We start from the raw sequence: 22,188 nt of genomic DNA, 5'->3' as shown, positions 1-22,188 counted from the left end.
TGATTGAATATTACTATACTGTAAGAGTATTAGCTTACAATTGCAGTTTTCAACCATATCTGACGAGTTAAAGTTGACCGAATGTAGAATTTTTTTATATATATTTTTTATATGCAATTATTTCGGAAATCAGAAAAGCTACAACCTTCAATATTTTTCGTTTTATTCTACATGAAATTGCGCACATTTTCATATATAAAACTCTATGAAATGCCTAATATAAAATGGAGCAAATATTCCGAGAATGGGACGTACGCATTTCGGAGATTTGTGGCGGAGAATCCGCGCGCGGAGGGAAGGAAAGATTTTTTTTTAAATTCACCATAAATCTAAATATTTTGCTAGAGACTTCGAATTTGTTTCAAGATGAAGATAAATGACTGAATATTAATAGACTGTAAGAGTTTTAGCTTACAATTGCGTTTTTCGACCATTTCGGTAGAGTCAAAGTTGACCAAACGTGTTTTTTTTTCTATTTATCGTGATTTATATGCAAATATTTCAAAAATGAGAAAGCTACAACCTTCAATTATTTTTGTTGTATTTACATGAAATTGCACACATTTTCATATATAAAACTTTATGTAACGGCTAATTTAAAATGGTGCAAACATTACCACAATCGCACATATGATTTTTTCGGAAGTTACTGCGCGGACGTAAAGAAAATGTTATTTTTTTCATAAATTCACCATAAATCGAAATATTGTGCTAGACACTTCCAATTTGTTGCAAAATGAAGGTAAATGCTTGACTATTACTAAAATATAAGCATTTTAGCTTACAATTGCGTTTTTTGACCATTTCGGTAGAGTCAAAGTTGATCGAAGGTTGAAATTTTGGCAATTATCGTTTTTTATATGAAAATATCTTAAAACTGATAAAAGCTACAACCATGGGTTGTTTTTAGTTGTATTGTGCATGAAATTGCACACATTTCCATATATAAAACATTATATAACGGCTAATTTTAAAATGGTGCAAACATTACCACAATCGCACGTATGATTTTTTTCGGAAGAGTTACCACGCGGACGTAAGGAAAAAGTTTTTTCATAAATTCACCATAAATCGAAATATTGTGCTAGAGACTTCCAATTAGTTGCAAAATTAAGGTAAATGATTGAATATTACTAAACTATAAGAGTTTTAGCTTACAATTGTGTTTTTCGACCATTTTGATAGTCAAAGTTGACCGAAGGTTGAAATTTTGGCAATTATAGTTATTTATATGAAAATATCTCAAAACTGATAAAAGCTACAATCATGAGTATTTTATTGTTGTATTCTACATAAAAATGTGCACATTTTCATATATAATACTTCATGTAACGGCTAATTTACAATGGTACAAAAATTATGTCAAAGTGACGAATAATTTCTGAGATGTGTCACAGATACTTTTTAGTGCGGCAAGAAAGAAATTCGCGCTTGCGCGCCTGCGTAACGATTGTAAACAAAACAACACCTTGATCCGTGAACTCCCAGCATCCCCCAAGGCGCGTGATTCAAAAGTTTTAGGCTGGTAGGCCTATAAGTATTTTTCCGCGAATTTAAAAAAAAAACTTTTGTAAGTCGATGTAAAATACGTCCAGTCGGCACACGAGAGACAAAAAATGTCGACGTAAAATACGTCCAGTCGGCGTAAGAGGGTTAATCCAAAAAGTCGAAGGAAAGTCAGCAAACAAATTAAAGCGCCTTAATATATTTACATTAAACAGCAATGAAAGAAATTTTACAATAGAATACTAAGCAACATCAAAAGATAATAATTAGCTAGGTAAATTACATGCTTGATCCCACACTACATCAGGAGAGATAGAACAGTTTTGGATGGGCAAGTGATTTTCAGAATGTCCCTGACTGTTTCTTACTATGACAAGAAGATATCTAGGAGCAGTTACAAACAACCTGTCACAAACCAAGGTTCTAAAATTTCCCAACCTTAGACTGTAAGGATATCTCTAATAGTAAGAAACTGCACAAAAAAAACTGTACTATGGAAAATATTAATTGATAATGAAGTTGCAAAGAAAAAGGTTAATAAAAAATCTAACAAATAGAACTCTAACCCCACTGCCAATCCACACAAAAATATCAATGCATGTACATTTTAAAATTTCATTATAAAATACTATCATGATTTGCAATACTTACGTAACATCAATGGTTACAAAAATATCAGCTGAAGGGTCAGTTAGCACAAAACGTGAGCCTGATGTCTCTTCAGTTGGGATAATCTCTATATTTCCACTGTCATAAATCTGAAACACACCCCATGTATTAATAACTGACTATATACTATGAAGAGAAAAAAGTGCAACTTAGGGTTCCATGTACCGTAGTGCATATATTTTGGCATAATGTATTAACCAAGTCTCTTCAGAGAGAGATTACTGATCCAGAAAGGTTTTCTAGACATAAAAGTATCTAAGTGTGAAAACACTAACATTATAGGTTATAAAAATTTTCTACCACGTGTCAAGATTCTAAAGCAATGGAATTAAAGTATAATACTTGGGCCAAAGGCCAAGCGCTGGGACCGTAGAGGTCATTCAGTGCTGAAGAAAAAACGCAAAAATTGTTAGGCAAGGGCGGAAAGTAATATGAACATAGTTACATATAGTAAGAGGAATAAAAAAGTTGCAGCCAGGGGCCCTAGGGATACTCCAGATTTTTAGTAATGCCTACAATACAATGAGTGCGGTGCAATGTTCTCATTACACCACTTACTGTATTTTCTCTAAACACACAAGACATCAACAATATTAGCTACTAAATTAAATACTTCAAACAAACCACTGAGCTGATATTCTTATATCATAAGGTAGACCTGCATGGCTTGATAAATTCACCACACTGCAGCTTATTTGATTAATTATGATCTCTTAAAAATTTAATGACTGGATAAATTAGAAATTTAAAAGATAGACATCATCAAGGATTTGTTTCTTATATACAATATTTATTGTTGGTTAAAAAAGTTAGACTTATATAATATATACTTGAACTGCAGCATAATCTGCATTCTAGAATTTGTCATTGCCATCTACAGTGTGGTACATAGAGCGCACTGTAAGTGATACCACCCTACAGGGAGCAGCAGTCATACAATGAGTGAGCTGGTTCCATAAAGATCTTCCCTACTGTAATTACTAGTTATTTCACTTGGAACAGGTGACATTAGGGGTGAAACATGTGCATTTACATTTCATCAGTAACCAACCAGCTGTGTTTTGTACCCAAAAATCCTTGGAAAATTATTTGTCCACCCATAAAATTCATAAAAATTAGTTTATGAAAAAAAACAACACACTCACCTCATGTGAACTTGTTACAGATTCTCCAGGACACAGTAAACTAAAGCAGCTTCTAATTATGAGGTAATTACCAAAGGCATTGACAAACTCAAGTTCTCCAATTCTATCTGGATTTTGATAATTCAGTTTTTCTATGAAAGCCAATTCACAAAACATAGCTGAAAAAATATTTCATTACTATTAGAATGGTTCCTAGAAAGAATCACTGTATACTTCTCAGCATTAAACAGCTACCATACCCAGCAAATATAATTCAAAAGTTGCCATTTAATTATATACTTATTACTGCTTTTCACCAGCAATACAATGTATGGAAAAATTGTTATTAGCTTCTACTAAAAAGCACACGTAACAAATGTATTCTTGTAAAAGCATAAAACAACGACTTAAGGACAATGACAATCACGTAACATTAGTAAAAACATAAAAGCTATTGCTGTATTCATTAAAAATAATATGTACTGCATTTATGACTATTTCTACTGGGTAGTTTAACCAGACTGAGGTAGTACAATACTTCTACTCTCACACAATAGTCTCATTGACTATAAAACCTTTGAATAAAAAAAAAAATTTAGTCTAACTCTGATTAGTATCTAATAAGCCCAAATCTACTCCTAATATGACAATTTGTCGAAAATTGCATTTTTCCTAACTATACAAACCTGAGGTCCTTTAACAATAGGAAGTAGCTAGCGGCAGCAGGAACGGTCGTAAGCTTCGAACAAGGGGAGAACGGTAGTTAACTGCTTGTCCGACAGTGTGCGCGCCTGCGCGCCTGAGAGGTGAAGAATCACTTTTGTTTTAGGCCCATGCAAAAAATGCAGAGTGAGGGGTGGCATGAGGTGGGACTATATGTAAAGGACCTCAGGTTTGTATCGTTGGAAAAAATGCAATTTTCGACAAATTGTCATTTGTTCCAATACGTTATACAAACCCTCGGTCCTTTAACAATAGGAAGACTCACTTCTTGGTGGGAGGAATCTGAGTACGTTATACAAACCCTCCGTCCTTTAACAATAGGAAGACTCACTTCTTGGTGGGAGGAATCTGAGTCTTTTGATGAACAGACTGATGTTCGTCCAACCTTGGAATGCCTCCCTGGTCGTAAGAGCGAGGGAGGGATCCAAGCCTCTGTCCGATTGATCGGGGTGCGCACCGCAGGATCAATGGTCAGACCTCTGGACCGAGTACTAAGAGAGAGGGCAAGCGTATCTCTTCGTACCAGCAAGCAAGAACTTGTTCCTGTTTGCAAGAGGCAACATAAAGTTATGGTTTTATCTCTTGTTGGCATCCACTTCCCCCCCCTTGTTGGGGAAAGTGGTGGATAATTGCTCCCATCCCTAGTGAAAAGGATAGGATGGGGCTCTGTTGAGTAGCTCACCTGCATCTCGTCCTTATCCAGCAGGGTGACGACCGTATCCCTCTACCCACAGGTAGAGGGAGAGAAAAAGATGGGAAGAGGAGCCAGTCACACTCATTCACTCATCCTTTCTTACAGTGACACCAGGACTCGATGCTGTTCAGCCTGCGAGGGTCTGGGTTCGCTACACAACGTGTTGAGCAACCACCACGGGTCCCAAGGAAAAAGATCCAAGGACCTGTGGGCAATATCCCGAAGGTAGAAGGAGGTGCATGTGGTCTGGTTGGACCAGACCCCTGCCTTCAGTACCTGCGCCTTGGAGAAGTTCTTGCGGACAAAGCAGCATCTCCTTCGCATTGAAGGCGGTGAAGTCCATTAGGGAGGGGATTGTGAAGGACTCGAACCGATCGTCAGGGACCAATGAGTTCTGAGTCTTTGCTACGAAGTTCGGTACGAAATCGAGCGTCACGGATCCCCATCCCCTGGATGCTTGACTTCGCAGGAAAAGTCATGCAGTTCCCTCAGAGGAAAAGAAGGGAATAGTCTTATGACCTATCCCTCTTCTTGACTTCGGTGATGTCCAGTACCCATACTGATCTATCCGTCTGCAGCGAAGTGTCTCGCATCCTCCTATCCCCATGCAGCGAAGTTCTTCTCGGTAGTGGATAGGACACTGCCACTCCATGGTGGGTGTCGATGGTATGGGTACTGGGACAAGCTATTAGGACGAAGTAATGCTTGATCGGGAACCACCGAACTAAGTCCACAGCGTAGTTCGTAACTGACTCGGGCGCTCTGACAGCTGCCGACTGACTGGTTCGGTAGTAAGGGAAGTTGTCCAAGCATCCGAGTAAGTCACGTGACCTTCGCCCTTTAAAGGGTTATGCCGAGAGACCAAACAAATAGTGAATTTGTTTGTCACCGATGCCGGACGGTGAGGTGATTATTCTCTTAAGGCATGTGCCCAACAGGCGAAAGTCAATTGCCTTCTAGAGACCGAGGTCCCTGAAGGCAAGACATTCTCATAGTAGTTGAATCTCAGCTAAGGAGAAACAACACTATGTGCCGTTGAAGACGAAGGTAGACATTGAATGCAACCTACGTCTTCACAGGCGAATCGAGAGAAGGATTCTCAAGATTCTGAACCTGTGCTTACAAATGACTGAAAATGCTAACCGCTATTTCATTGCTGTCCGGTGAGGGCGGGGCGCTTTTCAGTAATGAAAACACAGGGGAGAGCCGCCTGAAGAACTGCTTCTCATGGGCTGAACGTTTGGAAGTAGAGCTGGCAGGTCAGGGAGTAGGCGATGTCTTCCGATACATCTGTTAATTCGGGGTGAACAATGAACAATTGCACCCCTACAAATACGAGATATTTTGAAGACAAACTCAGATATCTGCAAAATCATTCGCATTATCACAGTGCGATGCAGCGGGAGACTAGTACAGACTTCTGTTACCGTGTGGTAAACAGAAAGATGGAAGAGTCCAAGAGATATCTCTGTTGAAAATTCTCGCAATGTCGAAGGCGATGAAATCGAGTATCACGGCAGTAGATGGTTATTTATGTATGCGAGAATCCCCGTTAATAAGAGACCTAAGTCCGTGATTGTTGGGCAGAGATACGGTTTGGTAGTCAATCAACGCAGGGGAGAGAGACATAACCGACCGTGCATCTCGGAGAGCCAGCTGCAACTGAGCTGCCTCGGGCAGTTCAAATACGCAGTAGCTCTTGCTGACTCGTCATCCTGAGTTGCCAGGTAATCCATTCCACAAAGGAATGCGTTCGGCTAGAACCATTGAGCATAAATAAAAGATATGCTCAAGCAATTATATTTAAACAAAACGGATTTCGGTAAATACAAAAGCTGAGTTGGTGTTGTCGTGACAATACCATAAGTATCTAAAATCGAAACTGGCAACTCCTGGGAGGTTGCAGGCAGCCCCGAGTTACAGTTCAATTAGGATACTAGTCGTCTCGGTCACAATCCGTAGAGTTAACTACGGTATGCGCCTACAACTCGGACAATTCAACTGCTTAACAGAATCATGTCGCGAGGGTAATATACGTAGTATATTTGTAGGTTTCTGTACAACGACCTCCATCCTAAATTCTTTTCCCCTCGAGGAATGAGAATAAGGATTGGAGATCGACCACAGTCGTTCTCTAGTCAAGAGAGTGAAGGAGAAGTCTTTCCCAAAGGAAAGCTTCAATGGTGAACAGAATACCGAAGACAAAAGTTCAAGCCAAACTGGATGGTCCCGTCCGTTCTTCTCTATTTCAGGTTGGTCGCCTACTCTGAGATACTCTTCTTTCAGCAGCAGTCTTCTTCCAAATGCTAGAAATTCCAGGAATTCGAGCATTAGGCGAGGTTCCCGATTATCGTGGTAACAATTATCGGGGTTTCTCGTCTCGCTCACTTTGGACCGTGGTCTCGCCTAAGTGTTCGGAGATCGTGAAAAACTCGAACACTCTGAGAGTGCTAGAAATTCCGCAGAATTCTAAGCACTCTGCGAAACCCCCACCGAATTCGTCAAACGATTATTGTCTGGTGGTCCTCTCAATTCCCGTAGAAATCGAGGATGGGGCAGAATCCTTCCTCAACGACCGGGCTTACGTCAGGTAGGACTCGAAGGTCCCCCCGGTAGCGCAGTCCCCAACGTGGGAACCTACAGAGAAATCTCTGTAGGATCCCTCCCCTTTCCCTCGTAGCCGTAAGGAGAGAGGGAATGGGGGAGGAATTGGATACTCGCTCGCCTTCCCAGCGGAACTAGCAGTTGGAGAAGAGTAGGAGCAGCCGCCTTGCGGTGATGGCCTCTCAGTCTGGAAAAACGTATTGTCAGAAAAAGTTTCCCCCCCTCCCCCCAAGGAGGGTTACGAACTCTCACTGTAGGTAAGGATCTGCCGCCACTGTCAACGTCGTCTGGGTGGGGCTGATCGACACCTGACAGGAGAGAGCCGATACCGTCCTCTGATCATTCCAGTCTCCTCATCGAGGTCGAAACCTCTCAGGAGGATCGAGGAGGGGGAGGGGAAGCGCTGCAATACTCTGTAGAAACGCCGCTGTCGCAGTAGAGGAGGTGGAATTAGCTTGTTCGACCGGCCAGACCTGAGCGAGCCATCTTGTCCGGCGGCAAGCCCACGGTCAGTCTGGGTTCCCTTCTTCGGGCTTCAGAACGACTTGAGCCATGACGCGGGCTCTGCTGGTGGGAGCAGAGATGTTTCCCCGAGGTTGTTGTGCTGACGAATCAGCGCAATAACCTCAGTACAATTCCTCTGGATCTCAGAAGTCACAGCATCTTGCAGAGTAGGACCATCAAGCCCCTCGAACAAGAGCATATTCCGAGAACCTCCCCCTTAAGGAGGGGGAACTGTGCTAGACCCCTCTCGGATTCCTCCTGCCACTTGCGCGTACGTCCTGGTCGGTCCGAAGATCGTACCTGGTACTTATGGCGTCGTGACAGGATCGTGCGGGGCATGCCCCTCACGATCACCCTGCTGTGCCTTGCTCTTCCTGGTGCAAACCGAGTTAGTTGCAGGCACGGGAGAGGAAAACATGACGCTCCTCTTTTGCTCGCTGGCAGAACCAGTGGGCTTGGAGGGCTGCAGGCGATCGCCAACTTGCAGGCCTAGTCGAGCCGTTTCCCAGGGAAATGGCTGGACCGAGAACAGCGGCCCTGATCTCGTATGCAGAGGAGCTGCCGATGGTCCCCCTATCTGCCAGGTCCCTGTGGGAGCGGCGGTCAGGAGACCTGCATAGACCAATGTCACGGTGAGACCGGTGCGTGTCCTCGCGGCGCGTCATACCTCTGGTGCCAGCCGAGGCTGGTGCCAATGATCGGGAGGGGGGAACCTTTTCCCAGCCTCAGCCCATGGCTGGTCAGAGACAGTCACGTCTACCAGGGTTACCAGCTGGTCGCTGCGAGAGCGGCTGCTTGCCTGGGGAGAGTCACCTGAGCGGCTCTCACCAGCTTCTGCTCCGTGCCGCGGTCCTGGCGCCAAAACTTTGGCTATACGCTCTCCCGCGGGAGATCGTATACTCGGAACCTCTCGCGAACGGGAGACCGAGCCGGAACCTGGCGTAGCGGCACACCAGGCGAGGAAGTACCGGTGGTAGCCGGTACCCCTCTGGTCCCCGTCTACTTCTTCCTTGCGGAAGGGGAGACGGGCCCTGTTCCCGAAAGAGCAGGAGGACCGGCAGAAGAACCGTGGGACGAGCCCTTAGAAGTTCCCGAAGGAGCCTTCTTAGGGGGGAAACCCGGGTTACCAGCTGGTCGCTGCGAGAGCGGCCGCTGGCCTGGCGAGAGTCACCTGAGCAGCTCTCACCAGCCTTCTGCTCTGTGCCGCGGTCTTGGTGCTGAGCGAACTCTGGCGCCAGAACTTTAGCTGCACAGTCTCCCGCGGGAGACCGTATACTCGGAACCTCTCGCTAGCCTTCTGCTCCGTGCCGCGGTCTTGGTGCAGAGCGAACTCTGGCGCCAGAACTTAAGCTGCACGGTCTCCCGCGGGAGACCGTACACTCGGAACCTCTCGCGAACGAGAGACTGAGCCGGAACCTGGCGTAGCGGCAGCGCCGCTAACACCAGGCGAGGAAGTACCGGTGGTAGCCAGTACCCCTCTGGTCCCAGTCTTCTTCTTCCTTGTGGAAGGGGAGACGGGCCCTGTTCCCGAAGGAGCAGGAGGACCAGCAGAAGGACGGGACGGGCCTTGGAAGTTCCCGAAGGAGCCTTCTTGGGGGGGGGGGGGGGGGGGGCAGCCTTCTTCTTCTTCGGCTTGGTAGCCTTAGAAGTCAAAGGGGAAGAGGCGGCAGCAGACAACGAGGACGACACCTTCCTCTTCTTCGTCAGCTCCCGCAGGACAGACGTCAGATTCTCCATCCAGGATGGAGCCGGGGCAATTGCCGAAGCAACACGGCCCGGCTGCACCTGTCCGGAAGGACTTGAGTCTGGGGCAGCAGCACCGTGGACAGGAACGATGTGGGCAGGAGCGGGAACAGCAGGAGCGGCGAGAGCGGGTGGGCCAGCAGTAAGAACAGTGGTAACGGCCGGTACGGCAGGCAAGTCAGGTAACCCAGGAGGCTTAGCTTCAGCCATCGACATCCTGGGTACCAGTGGCAGGTCCAGGGGAGCTTTTGGGCAGCGGAAGTCTGGGGTCGGCAGCACAAAGAACCCAGGTGGAGCGGCACACCCCTCCTCGGTACGGCAGCGATCAGCCCTTGAACGGCGGCTGTCGGCGTCACCGTCATCACATGCGGGGTATCACAAGGAGAGGAGGGGCGGCGTATCCTAGGGTAGTGTTGTATTGGTCACCGCTCCATGGGTGACCGCCCCCGCCAGACGCTGAAACAACCCCTGGACACTAGGCACACCCTGCAGACCCAAGGACGCCCACACCTGTCCCAGGTTACTCGTTCTGCGGAAGCAACAAAAAAGTGATTAGTGGAGGGGTACCCTCGCGCGGGGGGGGGGGGGGTGGGGGGGGGGGGGGGGGGGGGGACTAGCCCCACCCCGAATGAACAGGAGACCCCGAAAACAATTGTACGTCGGGGCACCGAGACCCTCCTCCACGCTCGACGGTTCGGGCGAGGAGAAGGATCCCCCGGAAGGGGAAGGTGCCATTTGTGGGGGCTGAGCTGGGGGGGGGGGGGGGGTGGGGGGGGTGGGGGGGGGGGGGGGGGGGGCAGGAAAGAAGACGAAGAATCGGTTACCAAGGGAGTCGCGGAGAGCTTTCTGACGACTTCTTGGCAGGCCTTCGCTTCCCCCGCCCCCGCACAGCATCCACTGCACCCACACCAATAACATTACGGCGTGAGAGCAAACGTGCCCTCTGCACCGAGCGCAATAATAAAGATTAATTCCCGTTATGAGCGGGAACCAATCCAATATGAATATTGATGCAATGAAATAATATATAAAGCGAAACAGAATACTGCACTTGCGATTCACTTTCACACAATATGAAAGGGGGAAGGATCAATTCCCGGGTAAGAGCGGAAAACTTGATCCATAATCAAATAATATATGAAAATGAAAAAGAATACTGCTCTTGCGTTCACTTTCATACAAATTAAAGGGCTCGTGCTGCGAGCATTCTTGCCCTCGGCCCCGCGTGCACAGGGCAAAATATATATGAAAAAGAGTACTGTACTTACAAGTTTCACTTTCACAATTTCATCCAGAAATAAACGACTCGGCACGAGCCCGCTCCCGCCCTCGGCACCGAGAACATATTCATGAGGATCAACTTCAGGAAAAGAGCGGAACCGCCGCATCTACGGCGATAGCTCCATTTCAAGACCCATAATTTATTTAATTAATGAAAATGAAAACAGTACTTACAATTTCATTTTCAAACCAAACAAACCAGTAGTGGAAAACACAATATAAACAAAGCATACGACGATGAAGCGGGCAGAGAGCGATGACGAACACGTCCTCCACACACGCGGCCGAAAGCAAAAGTGATTCTTCACCTCTCAGGCGCGCAAGCGCGCGCACTGTCGGACAAGCAGTTAACTACCGTTCTCCCCTTGTTCGAAGCTTACGACCGTTCCAGCTGCCGCTAGCTACTTCCTATTGTTAAATGACCGAGGGTTTGTATAACGTATCGGAACAAAATCATGTTTCACATCACACTATCTACAGACTTACTTTTGACTATCTTTTAAATTCATACATTAACAATTATTGAATGGTAAGTCAGAATCATGAACAATGAAAAAAAAAACATGAAATTTCAGTGGCTATGGATTATAAAATACAGATAATGGATACTTCAATGTAAATTAATTAGAAAATGTAGATTAAAGGAAACTTTAATCTAATACAGGCAGTCCCCAAATTACAACGGGGGTTCCGTTCTTGAAATGCGACGTAGCCGAAAATCGTCATAAGCCGGAACATCGTAAAATATCCTAAGAAAACCTTACTTATAATGCTTTGGGGGCATTGAAAACTATGTGAACTGCATTCTTATTGCATTTTTCATAAAAAAAAACTTTAAAATGATATTGTTATTGTACAATAAAGTTTCATACATACTTACCTGGCAGATATATACTTAGCTATAGACTCCGTCGTCCCCGACAGAAATTCAAATTTCGCGGCACACACTACAGGTAGGTCAGGTGATCCCGCCACCTGCCGCTGGGTGGCAGGAATAGGAACTATTACCGTTTTAAGCCAGATTTTCTCTTCCACCTGTCTCCTGAGGGGAGGTTGGGTGGGCCATACAATCGTATATATCTGCCAGGTAAGTATGTATGAAACTTATTGTACAATAACTATCATTAATTTCATACATTCAACTTCCCTGTCAGATATATACTTAGCTGATTGGCACCTTTGGCGGAGGGCAAGAGACAGCTAATTACTGACCTAATAGGTAAACAACATATGTTGTAGGTAATACAAGTTAATTAACAATACCCTAGTTCCTACCTGTTTAGGCGGAAGATTTCATAGCTTGTGCTTAGAAGTCTGCTTCGCCTCAAAAGCTTCAGCGAGGGTGTGCCCTATGGCTGAGAACTCTTGAAAGGACTGTCAATGGGGTCTTATCCACTTACTCAACAGAACCTGATGGCAATTGTCACTGGAGTCTTATTCACTTACATGACAATATACCCATGCCTCTTGGCATATAAAGGAGTAAAATACTGATCCCGATCACCCGATCCTAACCGTGGATTAGTAAATATGATTGAAAGGCGTTATCCCCAAACACCTTTCAAACAACCTAAAAACTCAACACCAAATAATTTTAAAATCACAATATAAAATATAAGGATTTAATATTAAGGATCAGTCTTCTCTCCTTTTCCCCAGCACTGTATCCGCTGATACATAAGGTCCTAGAGAGAAGCATTTCTCATATGTCACTCTCACATCTTTCAAGTAATGTGAGGCGAACACTGAGTTACATCTCCAATACGTGGCTGCTCAGATGTTCTTCATTGACATGTTCTTGTTGAACGACAATGATGTAGCGACTGCACGTACTTCGTGTGCTTTTACCCTTAAGGTCTTATATGCCTCACTATCACAGCTCATGTGGGCTTCAGTTATAATGTTCCTAACAAAAAATGCTAAGGCATTTTTTGACATAGCTCTTTTAGGGTCTTTAACTGCACACCATAAACTTTGATTGCAACCCTGCAACTGCTTCTTCTTTTGCAGGTAAAACTTCAAAGTTCTAACAGGGCATAAAGTTCTTTCCATTTCATTCCCAACTAATTGAGAAAGGCCTTTTACTTCGAAAGTCCTAGGCCAAGGTCTCGAGGGGTTTTCATTTTTAGCTAAAAAATAAAGGCTTAAAGGACAATACAGCCGAATCCTTCTTAAAACCCACTCTCGAGTCAAGCGCTTGCAGCTCACTCTTTTCGCAGTGGCGAGAGCTATTAAGAAAATACATTTTCTAGTTAAGTCCCGGAAAGTAGCTTTATCGGGAGGTTCGAATCTCTCCGACATAAGATATTTGAGAACCACATCCAGATTCCAACTAGGGGTGAGAGAAGTTCTTAATTTTGTAGTTTCAAATGATCTAATTAAATCATGCAGATCTTTGTCATTCTCTATGTTCAGGCCCCTATTCCTGAACACAGCTGATAACATGCTCCTATAACCTTTAATGGTTGACACTGGCAGATGAGATTCTTGTCGTAAAAACAAAAGAAAATCAGCAATTTCGGTCACAGAGGTATCGCAGGAGGACAGCTTCTTCACCTTACACCATCTAAGGAAAACTTCCCACTTCGATTGGTATATCCGCATGGTTGAGGACCTTCTTGCTCCAGCAATTGCTTTTGCCGCTTTGCGAGAAAAGCCTCTCGCTCTGACCAATCTTTCGATAGTCGAAAGGCAGTCAGAGCGAGAGCGTGGATATTCTTGTGATACCTCTCGAAGTGGGGTTGTTTGAGCAGATCTGTCCTTTCGGGAAGAGATCTGGGGAAGTCCACTATCCATTCCTGTACCTCTGTGAACCATTCTCTTGCAGGCCAATAAGGAGCGATCAATGTCATCCTCATTCCTTCCGAGAACACGAACTTTCTCCATTACTTCCCCCAGCATCTTGAATGGGGGAAACACATAAGCGTCTATGTCCTTCCCAATCCATGATCATGGCATCTATGGATAGGGCTCTGGGATCGTCCCCCAACGAACAAAATTTCTCCATCCTTCTGGATAGGAATGTTGCAAACAGGTCCACTTGAGGCTTCCCCCAAAGAGACCATAGTTGCTGGCAGACTTGTGAATGAAGGGTCCACTCTGTTGGAAGGACCTGGTTTTTCCTGCTCAATCTGTCTGCTCTTATGTTCTTTCCTCCTTGAACGAACCTCGTCAGGAGTCGAATCCCTCTTTCTTCTGTCCATATCAACAGATCCCTTGCTAGTTGGTAAAGGGAGAAAGAGTGTGTCCCCCCTTGTTTTTTTATATAAGCCAGAGCCGTGGTGTTGTCCGAGTTGACTTGGACCACCACGACTCTGACTTCGTTCTCGAAAAACTGCAGTGCCAAGTGCACTGCTAAGAGTTCCTTTGCATTTATGTGCCAGGCCTTCTGTTCTTCTGTCCAACTGCCTGACACTTCCTTCGTCCCTAGTGTTGCTCCCCACCCCATGTCCGAAGCGTCTGAGAACAACACTAGGTGAGGGTTCTGAAGGGACAAGGACACTCCTTCGTTTCTTCTCAGTGGTTCTAACCACCATCGTAAGTGGTTTTTGATACTCTCTCCTATGGGAAAGGTATCCAATAGATCTCCTTTTCTTCTGTTCCAACTCCTTCTTAGATGAAACTGCAAGGGTCTCATATTCAGCCTCCCTAGAGAGATGAACTGCTCCAGCGAGGAAAGGGTGCCCAGAAGACTGAGCCATTCCCTCGCTGAGCTTCGTTTCTTCTCTAGGAAGACAGAGATTTTTTCAAACCCTTTGGAAATTCTTTCCTGGGATGGATAGGCTCGAAAACCCCGAGAATCCATCCGAATCCCCAGATAGACGATAGTCTGACTGGGGATTGTGTGAGACTTCTCGAGGTTTACGAGCAATCCGAGAGATCTGGTCAATTGAAGAGCTATCTCCAAGTCCTCCAAGCACTTTTGTTTTGTCTGCGCTCTTATAAGCCAGTCGTCTAAGTAAAGAGATATCCTCACCCCCTTCAGATGTAGCCATCTTGCTACGTTCCTCATCAACGCTGTAAACACCTGAGGAGCCGTCGAGAGGCCGAAACACAAAGCCCTGAACTGATAAATCCTTCCCTGCACCATGAATCGAAGATATTTCTTCGACGAATGATGCAGGGGGACGTGAAAGTACGCATCTTGCAGGTCGAGGGAGACCATCCAATCTCCTGGACGGAGAGCAGAGAGAACCGAGTTGGATGTCTCCATGGAGAACTTTGTCTTCTCCACGAAGCGATTCAATGCACTCATGTCCAGGACCGGCCTCCAAAAATAGGCGATTGTAAAAACCTCGGGTGTGTGGATCCTGTACTATCTCGATGGCCTCCTTCTCCAACATTTGCTGCACCAACCCAAGAAGGATCTCTCTCTTTACAGGGTCTTTGTATCTCGCTGACAGCTCCCTCGGTGTCGTCGTCAATGGAGGTCTGTTCTTGAAGGGGATGAGGTATCCTTTCCTTAGAACTTGCAGGGACCAAGAATCTGCTTTCATTGAAGTCCATGCTTCCGAGAATGCCAGAAGTCTGGCCCCTACTGGTGCTTGGAGGACTGAAACCTCATTTAGCGTTCTTCCTTGGAACTCTGATGGAAGATCTTCCTCTTTTCTCTCCTCCTCTCTTCCTTGGGGCTCGGCTAAAAGTTCTACCTCGAGAGGGCTGTTGGGCAGGTCTTGGCTCCCTCTTCGAGACAGAAGCAGCTGGTCTAGGCTTCTTAGCAGAATGTACCAGCAAATCCTGTGTTGCCTTCTCAGTAAGCGTATGGGAAATGTCCTTTACCAACTGAGAAGGAAACAGCTGTTTAGACAGAGGGGCGTATAAAAGAGTAGCCCTCTGTACTGGAGATACTGCTTTGGTAAGAAATGAACCAAAGACAGACCTCTTCTTTAATACTCCTGTCCCAAACAAGGATGCCACTTCAGCCGATCCGTCCTGCACTGCCTTATCCATACATGCCAAAACACTATGCAAGACCTCTGGTTCCAAAAACTGAGGGTCTTGCATCTTCTTGGCCAAAGCCCCAAGGGACCAATCTAGGAAGTTAAAAACTTCTAAGACATGGAATATCCCCTTGAGGAGATGGTCCATTTCTGACATTGTCCAGCTTGTTTTGGCCGATGGAAGTGCATGTCTCCTTGCCGAATCCACCAAGGTCGAGAAGTCCGCTTCAGCAGATGAGGGAAGAGAAAGTCCCGTAGACTCTCCTGTGCTATACCAAATCCCTCTCTTTCCTGATAGCCTGGAAGGGGGACAGGTAAACACAGTCTTCCACGCCTCCTCCTTGGTTTTAAGCCAATTTCCGACCGACTGCAAAGCCCTCTTCATTGATATGGTCGGTTGCATCTTCAAGAAAGAGGAAGACTTCGCAGCCTTCGTACTCGAAAATAAACACCGAGGAGACTCTCCAAATTCTTTTAACAAGAGGGCTGTTAATGTCTTATAATCTGTAAGACCTGCCCCCTTGTTTTCTTCAGTCTGAGACATCCTCCAATTCTGGTTGAGTTTTATTTGGAGAAGAGTGTGCGACCGGAGGACTCCTCTCTCGGGAATGTAAAGGGCTTGTAACAACACCGACTGCAACCTGACAAGGGCTACGGCCGCCTGTGCGGTACCTTGAGTCCCTGCCAGGAGAAGGCCGATGTTGTTCTTTTACCCTAAGGCCTTCCTGACAAGGACGACGGTCGCCTGTGCGACACCTTTCGTCCCTACCAGGAGAAGTCCTTAAATGTTTTTCCCTTTTTTCATGATCAATTCCTTCCCGACAGGGGCTACGATCGCCTGTGCGACACCTAGAGACCCTGTCAGGGAAAAATTGATCTTGAGAAAAATCCCAAAGAGGAGCCTCCAAGTCCGCATCAAACTCTGATAACTCGTCCGAATTGTATCCTGGATTGTATAAATCCTTGCGCCTGCCTTCAGACGCTCTAGGAGCTTTGCGTCTTGTTTCAGAAGCTTCAGGCTTTCCAGGCGCCTTGCGCCTCCATTCGGGCGCTTCAGGCTCTTCAGGCGCTTCGCGCCTCGTTTCAGGCGCCTCAGGCTCTTTAGGCGCTTTGCTTCTCCTTAGAGGCGCTTCAGGCTCTCTAGGCGCTTTGCTTTTCCTTTGAGGCGCTTCAGGCTCTCCAGGCGCTTTGCGCCTCATTTCAGGCGCTTCAGGGTCTCCAGGCGCTCTAAGTTTCCTTTCAGGCGCTCTAGGCTCTCCAGGAGTTAAATGTCTCCTTTCAGCCGCTTCAGGCTTTTCAGGCGCCTTGCGCCTCATTTGCATTACTTGAGGAGTTTTACGCCTCATTTCAGGCGCTCCAGGCGCTTTTCGCCTCGCTACAAGAGTTCCAGGATCTTCAGTCACTTTGAGCCTCACTTCAGGCTCTTCAGGCGCTTTGCGCCTCATTTCAGGAGTTCGTCCGATTTCGGGAGTTCCAAATTTATGCCTCGATTTGGACGTCTCATGTGCTTTCCTTCTAGTAGGAGATTCAGGTATATACCTATATATATCATCTCGCCTTGACGGTGTTTTGCGCTTGACAGTAGCCCGACGTCTGGTTGGCACCAGGCTTCTGGCAGGCGCCTCATCCGAGCTCTCAAGAGAGTTCTAAAGGATGATATCTTTTGATCGGGAGAAATCTATCCTTCCTCCTAGGAGGATCAGATTTAAGAACTCCTACTAGTGAAGATATCTGTTTTTGCATATCCTCCAACATGTTCGTAGCTACGTCTCTCTTTCCAATTTCCGATGCAGGAGAAGGAGCTTCTGAATACACCTCCTTCCTTCTCTTTTCCGGAGGATATTCTTCCGGAAATTCTTCAGGGCTTGAATAAAATGAAGGAGACTTCCAAGATCTCTTCGAAGGTCTCGACAATCTATCTGAACTCCATCCTTTTTTAGATGAGGAATCAGACGAAGAAAAACACTGTTTAAGGACGTCTTTCCAACGACTATCCTTGGCAGTCCGGGACGTAACTACGGGATCTGCCGAGGGGACGCCTGACCGGTGGGGATTCTCTGAAACCTCCCTGCGGCTTTCGACATTTCTTCTCCACTGGGCTTGGGAGCTTGAAAGAGGTCTAGGCCTGGGAGCGAGACAGAGCCGATCAGACGCACCCTCCACTTCACTGGGAACACTTTCACTGCACTTACCTTCCAGTTCCTTAATTTTTTGTTCCATATGCTTAAGCGAAGCTTTCAGACTTGCAATTTCAGATGTTGAGCTTGACGAGTCAGATAATCGGGAAGGTAAAGCTGTATGGGAGGAAACAATAGGGTTAGCAATAGGCAATAGTCCGCTAACTGGCTCGTTAGAGACCGACCTACTTACACTTTTGGAAGAGGCTTTTCTAGCCCTATCTCTCTCCAACTTTCTTAAGTAGGAATCAAGCAACTTCCATTCCTCCTCATTCAAATCCTTGCACTCATCACATGTATTCAATTGCGAGCATACATTCCCTCTACAATTTTTACAAGTGGTGTGAGGATCCACCGAAGCTTTCGGTAGTCTCACAAAACAATTCTCATTCACACACACACTGAACGAAATCGAAACGTCAGACATTATGAGAAATTCCAAATCCAAATCCAAAAAACAGTCCACAATAGCGTATGCCAAACCAAAGATCCAATACGTCACCAAATAGCAGTCCAAAAGATCAACGGCGTAATGAAATTCGAAAATCAAGTCAGGAGGAACTAGCAAACGATGTTACTAGTATCCGCGACAGAGAAAATCTGGCTTAAAACGGCAGGCGGCGGGATCACCTGACCTACCTGTAGTGTGTGCCGCGAAATTTGAATTTCTGTCGGGGACGACGGAGTCTATAGCTAAGTATATATCTGACAGGGAAGTTGAATGTATGAAAATATTGATTATTTTGCATTTTTGGTGTCATATTTCATCTGCCAGATGAGCGTTGTAGGCATCGTAACCCTGGAAATAATGTCTGATGAATATAATTGAGAAGCACCTTACCCTCAGAACGTCGTAACCTGAACCCGTCGTAACCCGGGTACTGCCTGTATATTGTAAATTGGTATTTTGGCTTGAAATTAGAATTGGCAACAAAGCAAGTACAATAAATTCAGACACCAACAAGTAACTCAATATCTCAAAAGCAAAAGAGTGCTCTCTCTCTCTCTCTCTCTCTCTCTCTCTCTCTCTCTCTCTCTCTCTCTCTCTCTCTCTCTCTCTCTCTCTCTCTCTCTCTCTCTCTCAAGATTCCTGGGAGAACATAATTTCCTAGCAAATTTGATAGAATAAGTGAGGTTCCCTCAAGCAACCACTTTTGTTAGTGAACATGACCCTCATTCTCTAACTGCATGCACTGCAATCACAAATGAATAAAAGTGGATCAACAGTGTGTAGGGTATGAAATAATTAACCAAAATCACTGTCACAATTCTAGGCCCACAGGGCCTGTCCAGAAGGATTTGGTCTTAAATGAGATGAAGACTGGAAGAGTACAATCAAAGTTGGACATATGTGTAACAAGTGAGCAACTGGAGGATAAAAAGTTAAGGTAAGAAAACAATAAAGCCAAAGGGATGGCCCCTTCAGTGTGTCACATCAGGCACACTTCAAGTGGTATCTATCCAAAGGGTAAGGGGTTTCAATTTTTGATTAGTGCCTGTTTGAAAGTTTGGCAAAGTTACTGAATGAGACACAGTGTAAAAATACAAGCTTGCAGGTTTGTTTTATAGCAAAATAATTTTATCAATAAATAGTTTAACAAGGCCACCAAGTTCACATTTTTAACTCTCATAGGGCTGGCCTGAAAGGTTTGTACTTTTAAACACATCAGATCTTATCGAATAAATTACAATATAAAACTTAAGAACTCAATGATGGATAAACTGAAAATACCAAGGGTTCTGATACACTTCTTTTTTGGCATTTGTTTCTAAGGCTTCGTCTTTACTTATGGTTGAAAGTTGGACAATTACATAAAGCACATTTAAATGATGTTATTCTGCATTCTGGGATTGGGTCATGTAGATTACAAATTAGTAATCACATAATTATAATAATATTAATAATAATAAAAACAAAGTTTAATTATACCACAGAGCTAAAATACTGAAATTTCAAAGAGCTGGTCCAAAACCAAAATGTCTATGTCTATGAATGTATATAACACTATATGTATCACATATCCAAGATTACTAAATAAAACATTGCTGACCATGAAGACTAAAATTTTTATCACAAAATTACTCAACATACTTTACTTGGTAAAAATAACACTTACACTGGGCATATAAATAATTTTTTTTATTCTCTGCATAAATAGAAGAATAGAGATTGTGAATCCTTTCCCTATGATCTACGAATGATTCACTGACTGACTTCATGTGGTGCGCCACATTCTCCAACTGCTTCTCACCTGGGGAACCAATCACGTGAGCAGCACGAACCTCTTTCATAAAAGTCTGTCAATAAAAGAATTTTAAGTGAAAGATGACCTTCACACTGTAAGCTTTACACAAACATTTTGATACTGAAGTTAAAATAGTAATATTGTATATAGTATTAGCACATTCACCCCAATCAGTTCCTAATACAATATACAAAAGAAAAGATATAAATTTTTTAAAAATTTATTATTTGGATACTTTCCTAAATTCATTGGGAGAGATTTTCTTTGTCATCGATATTCTATACCTGGAGGGACTAAGGATGAATTATCACAGAACAGACTGTTAACTGTACCTGCAATATTCATTGGCAAAGTATATTTATTCCAAACTTACCACGGGCAAAGTAAATGTCTTATCTTGATCTTTTCTTATGATTCGATTTTGAAATTCTTCAAAATCTATCCCATCCACAATAGGGGCTTCAATATTACCATTCACATTCAAGTGGTTAAAGGTCTTTTGACCAGTAATTTCTTGAGATGATCGTCCTGATTTAACCACAAGATCGGCTATTTGGATGTCATTGATGTTTGACACTTCTAAATCGCCTGTTGAAAATCAAAACATGACAATAAACTACTGAAAATAAAAAACAGTAGCAATTCTAACAATCTTTAAAATAACATCTAGATTCTTTATGTAGAATCTATAATAGGACTGAACTGTATTCTAAATAATCATGATTATCATCTAACTTTCCTAGAATCTTGATTTAACTAACCCTAATGCAACTAATTCACTATAGTGACTTGACTAAGCTATTTAAACAAGACTCTAAAGTATAACACATTTTTTTTCCTGTGCCTATCACTGGGTGCATTTTCTATTACAGTGGACCCCCCTATTAGCAGGGGATGTGTACCAGACTCACCCACGAATACTTAGAACCCCCTCTAAAAATGCTTATAACTGCCTGTCTTGAATGTTCAAATATCAAATGTATACCTTAAATAACATACTACTTAGTAGGACTTATATCGGTAAGAATGAAGAAATTACTTGCATATTTTTAACTTTCCCCAATTGTCACTGATACCAATGGAACCCACTGCTCAAGCAACGATATGAATCCTTCAAGCTGTTTAAAAGTGGGCAGCACCCTTTGTACCATAAAGCAAGTTAGCTAGAGCACAAGCATTTTAAATTGAGACTTTTTGTATTTTTGTGAACATTATTCTTCAACTGAAATTCATTCAAAATAGAACCAAAAACTTCTGCTGCCTTAATAATTCAAATGGATATTTCTGTTTCCAGGCTCAGGCTCGAGAAGAAAGCAGAGCCAAAATATGAAATCATCATCAATTTTAATCCCCAAGATAAAATCGCTTTCAAAATCCACTCCTAGCTGCCTATTAAGTTTTTCTAGTACGTATACGAACAGTCTGGTTTTACAAAACTAACAGTGAGGCTTTGTAGAATTACAAAGTTACAGAAACTGCATGCCTCTAATCAAATGTACAGCAACCGCCATAAGTATTGGTGAAGTCTGTCTTGGTAAGAAATATTCTGATATAAAAACAACTCTCAATCTACTCTCAAATACTGTCTCCATTCTCAACTTCATGTGTGTAATGTGGAAAATTGGTAAAAATGTGTAACATTGAGAAGAATTAGTTAGGGCCAACTCACTGCAATAATAATGAATACCAATTGACTGTTCGTGTCACATACTTTTCATAGAAGATAACAAGCCTGTTAAACTCAGTCAAGTAGCAGCTGCTACTGAAAAAGTCTGCCAAATTGAAAAAAAAACAACAATAAATGATACCAGGTTGCTTTCATGAGTAGTTTGACCAGGGGCCTCCCAGTACATATTATGGAAGGTTTCCTCTTAGAAAGAGCTGACTAACTGCTCATGCTACTATCTTGGTCTCCAGGCAGCTTGCCTCGTCTGGCTCCAAATGCCAGAGAGGCTTTCTAGCAATATGACAAAACGA

The 22,188-nt window shown here is 44.1% G+C and overlaps 1 protein-coding gene across 1 annotated transcript in view; it reads right to left on the bottom strand.

The window, feature by feature from the left end:
- Positions 1 to 2,153: 2,153 nt before the first annotated feature.
- Positions 2,154 to 22,188, bottom strand: part of LOC135213793 (uncharacterized) — a 293,734-nt gene continuing 273,699 nt past the window's right edge. The window contains exons 32-35 of the mRNA XM_064247921.1: positions 20,585 to 20,799; positions 20,083 to 20,263; positions 3,321 to 3,478; positions 2,154 to 2,264 (exon numbers count right to left, since the gene is read on the bottom strand). Of these exons, the coding sequence (XP_064103991.1) occupies positions 2,154 to 2,264; positions 3,321 to 3,478; positions 20,083 to 20,263; positions 20,585 to 20,799 (665 nt within the window). The remainder of the gene's footprint in view (positions 2,265 to 3,320; positions 3,479 to 20,082; positions 20,264 to 20,584; positions 20,800 to 22,188) is intronic.

This window comes from Macrobrachium nipponense, chromosome 43 (genome assembly GCF_015104395.2).
Source record: "Macrobrachium nipponense isolate FS-2020 chromosome 43, ASM1510439v2, whole genome shotgun sequence".
Lineage (NCBI taxonomy): Eukaryota > Metazoa > Arthropoda > Malacostraca > Decapoda > Palaemonidae > Macrobrachium > Macrobrachium nipponense.
Note: the sequence above shows the minus strand (reverse complement) of the source record. Positions and strands in the feature narration are given on the sequence as shown.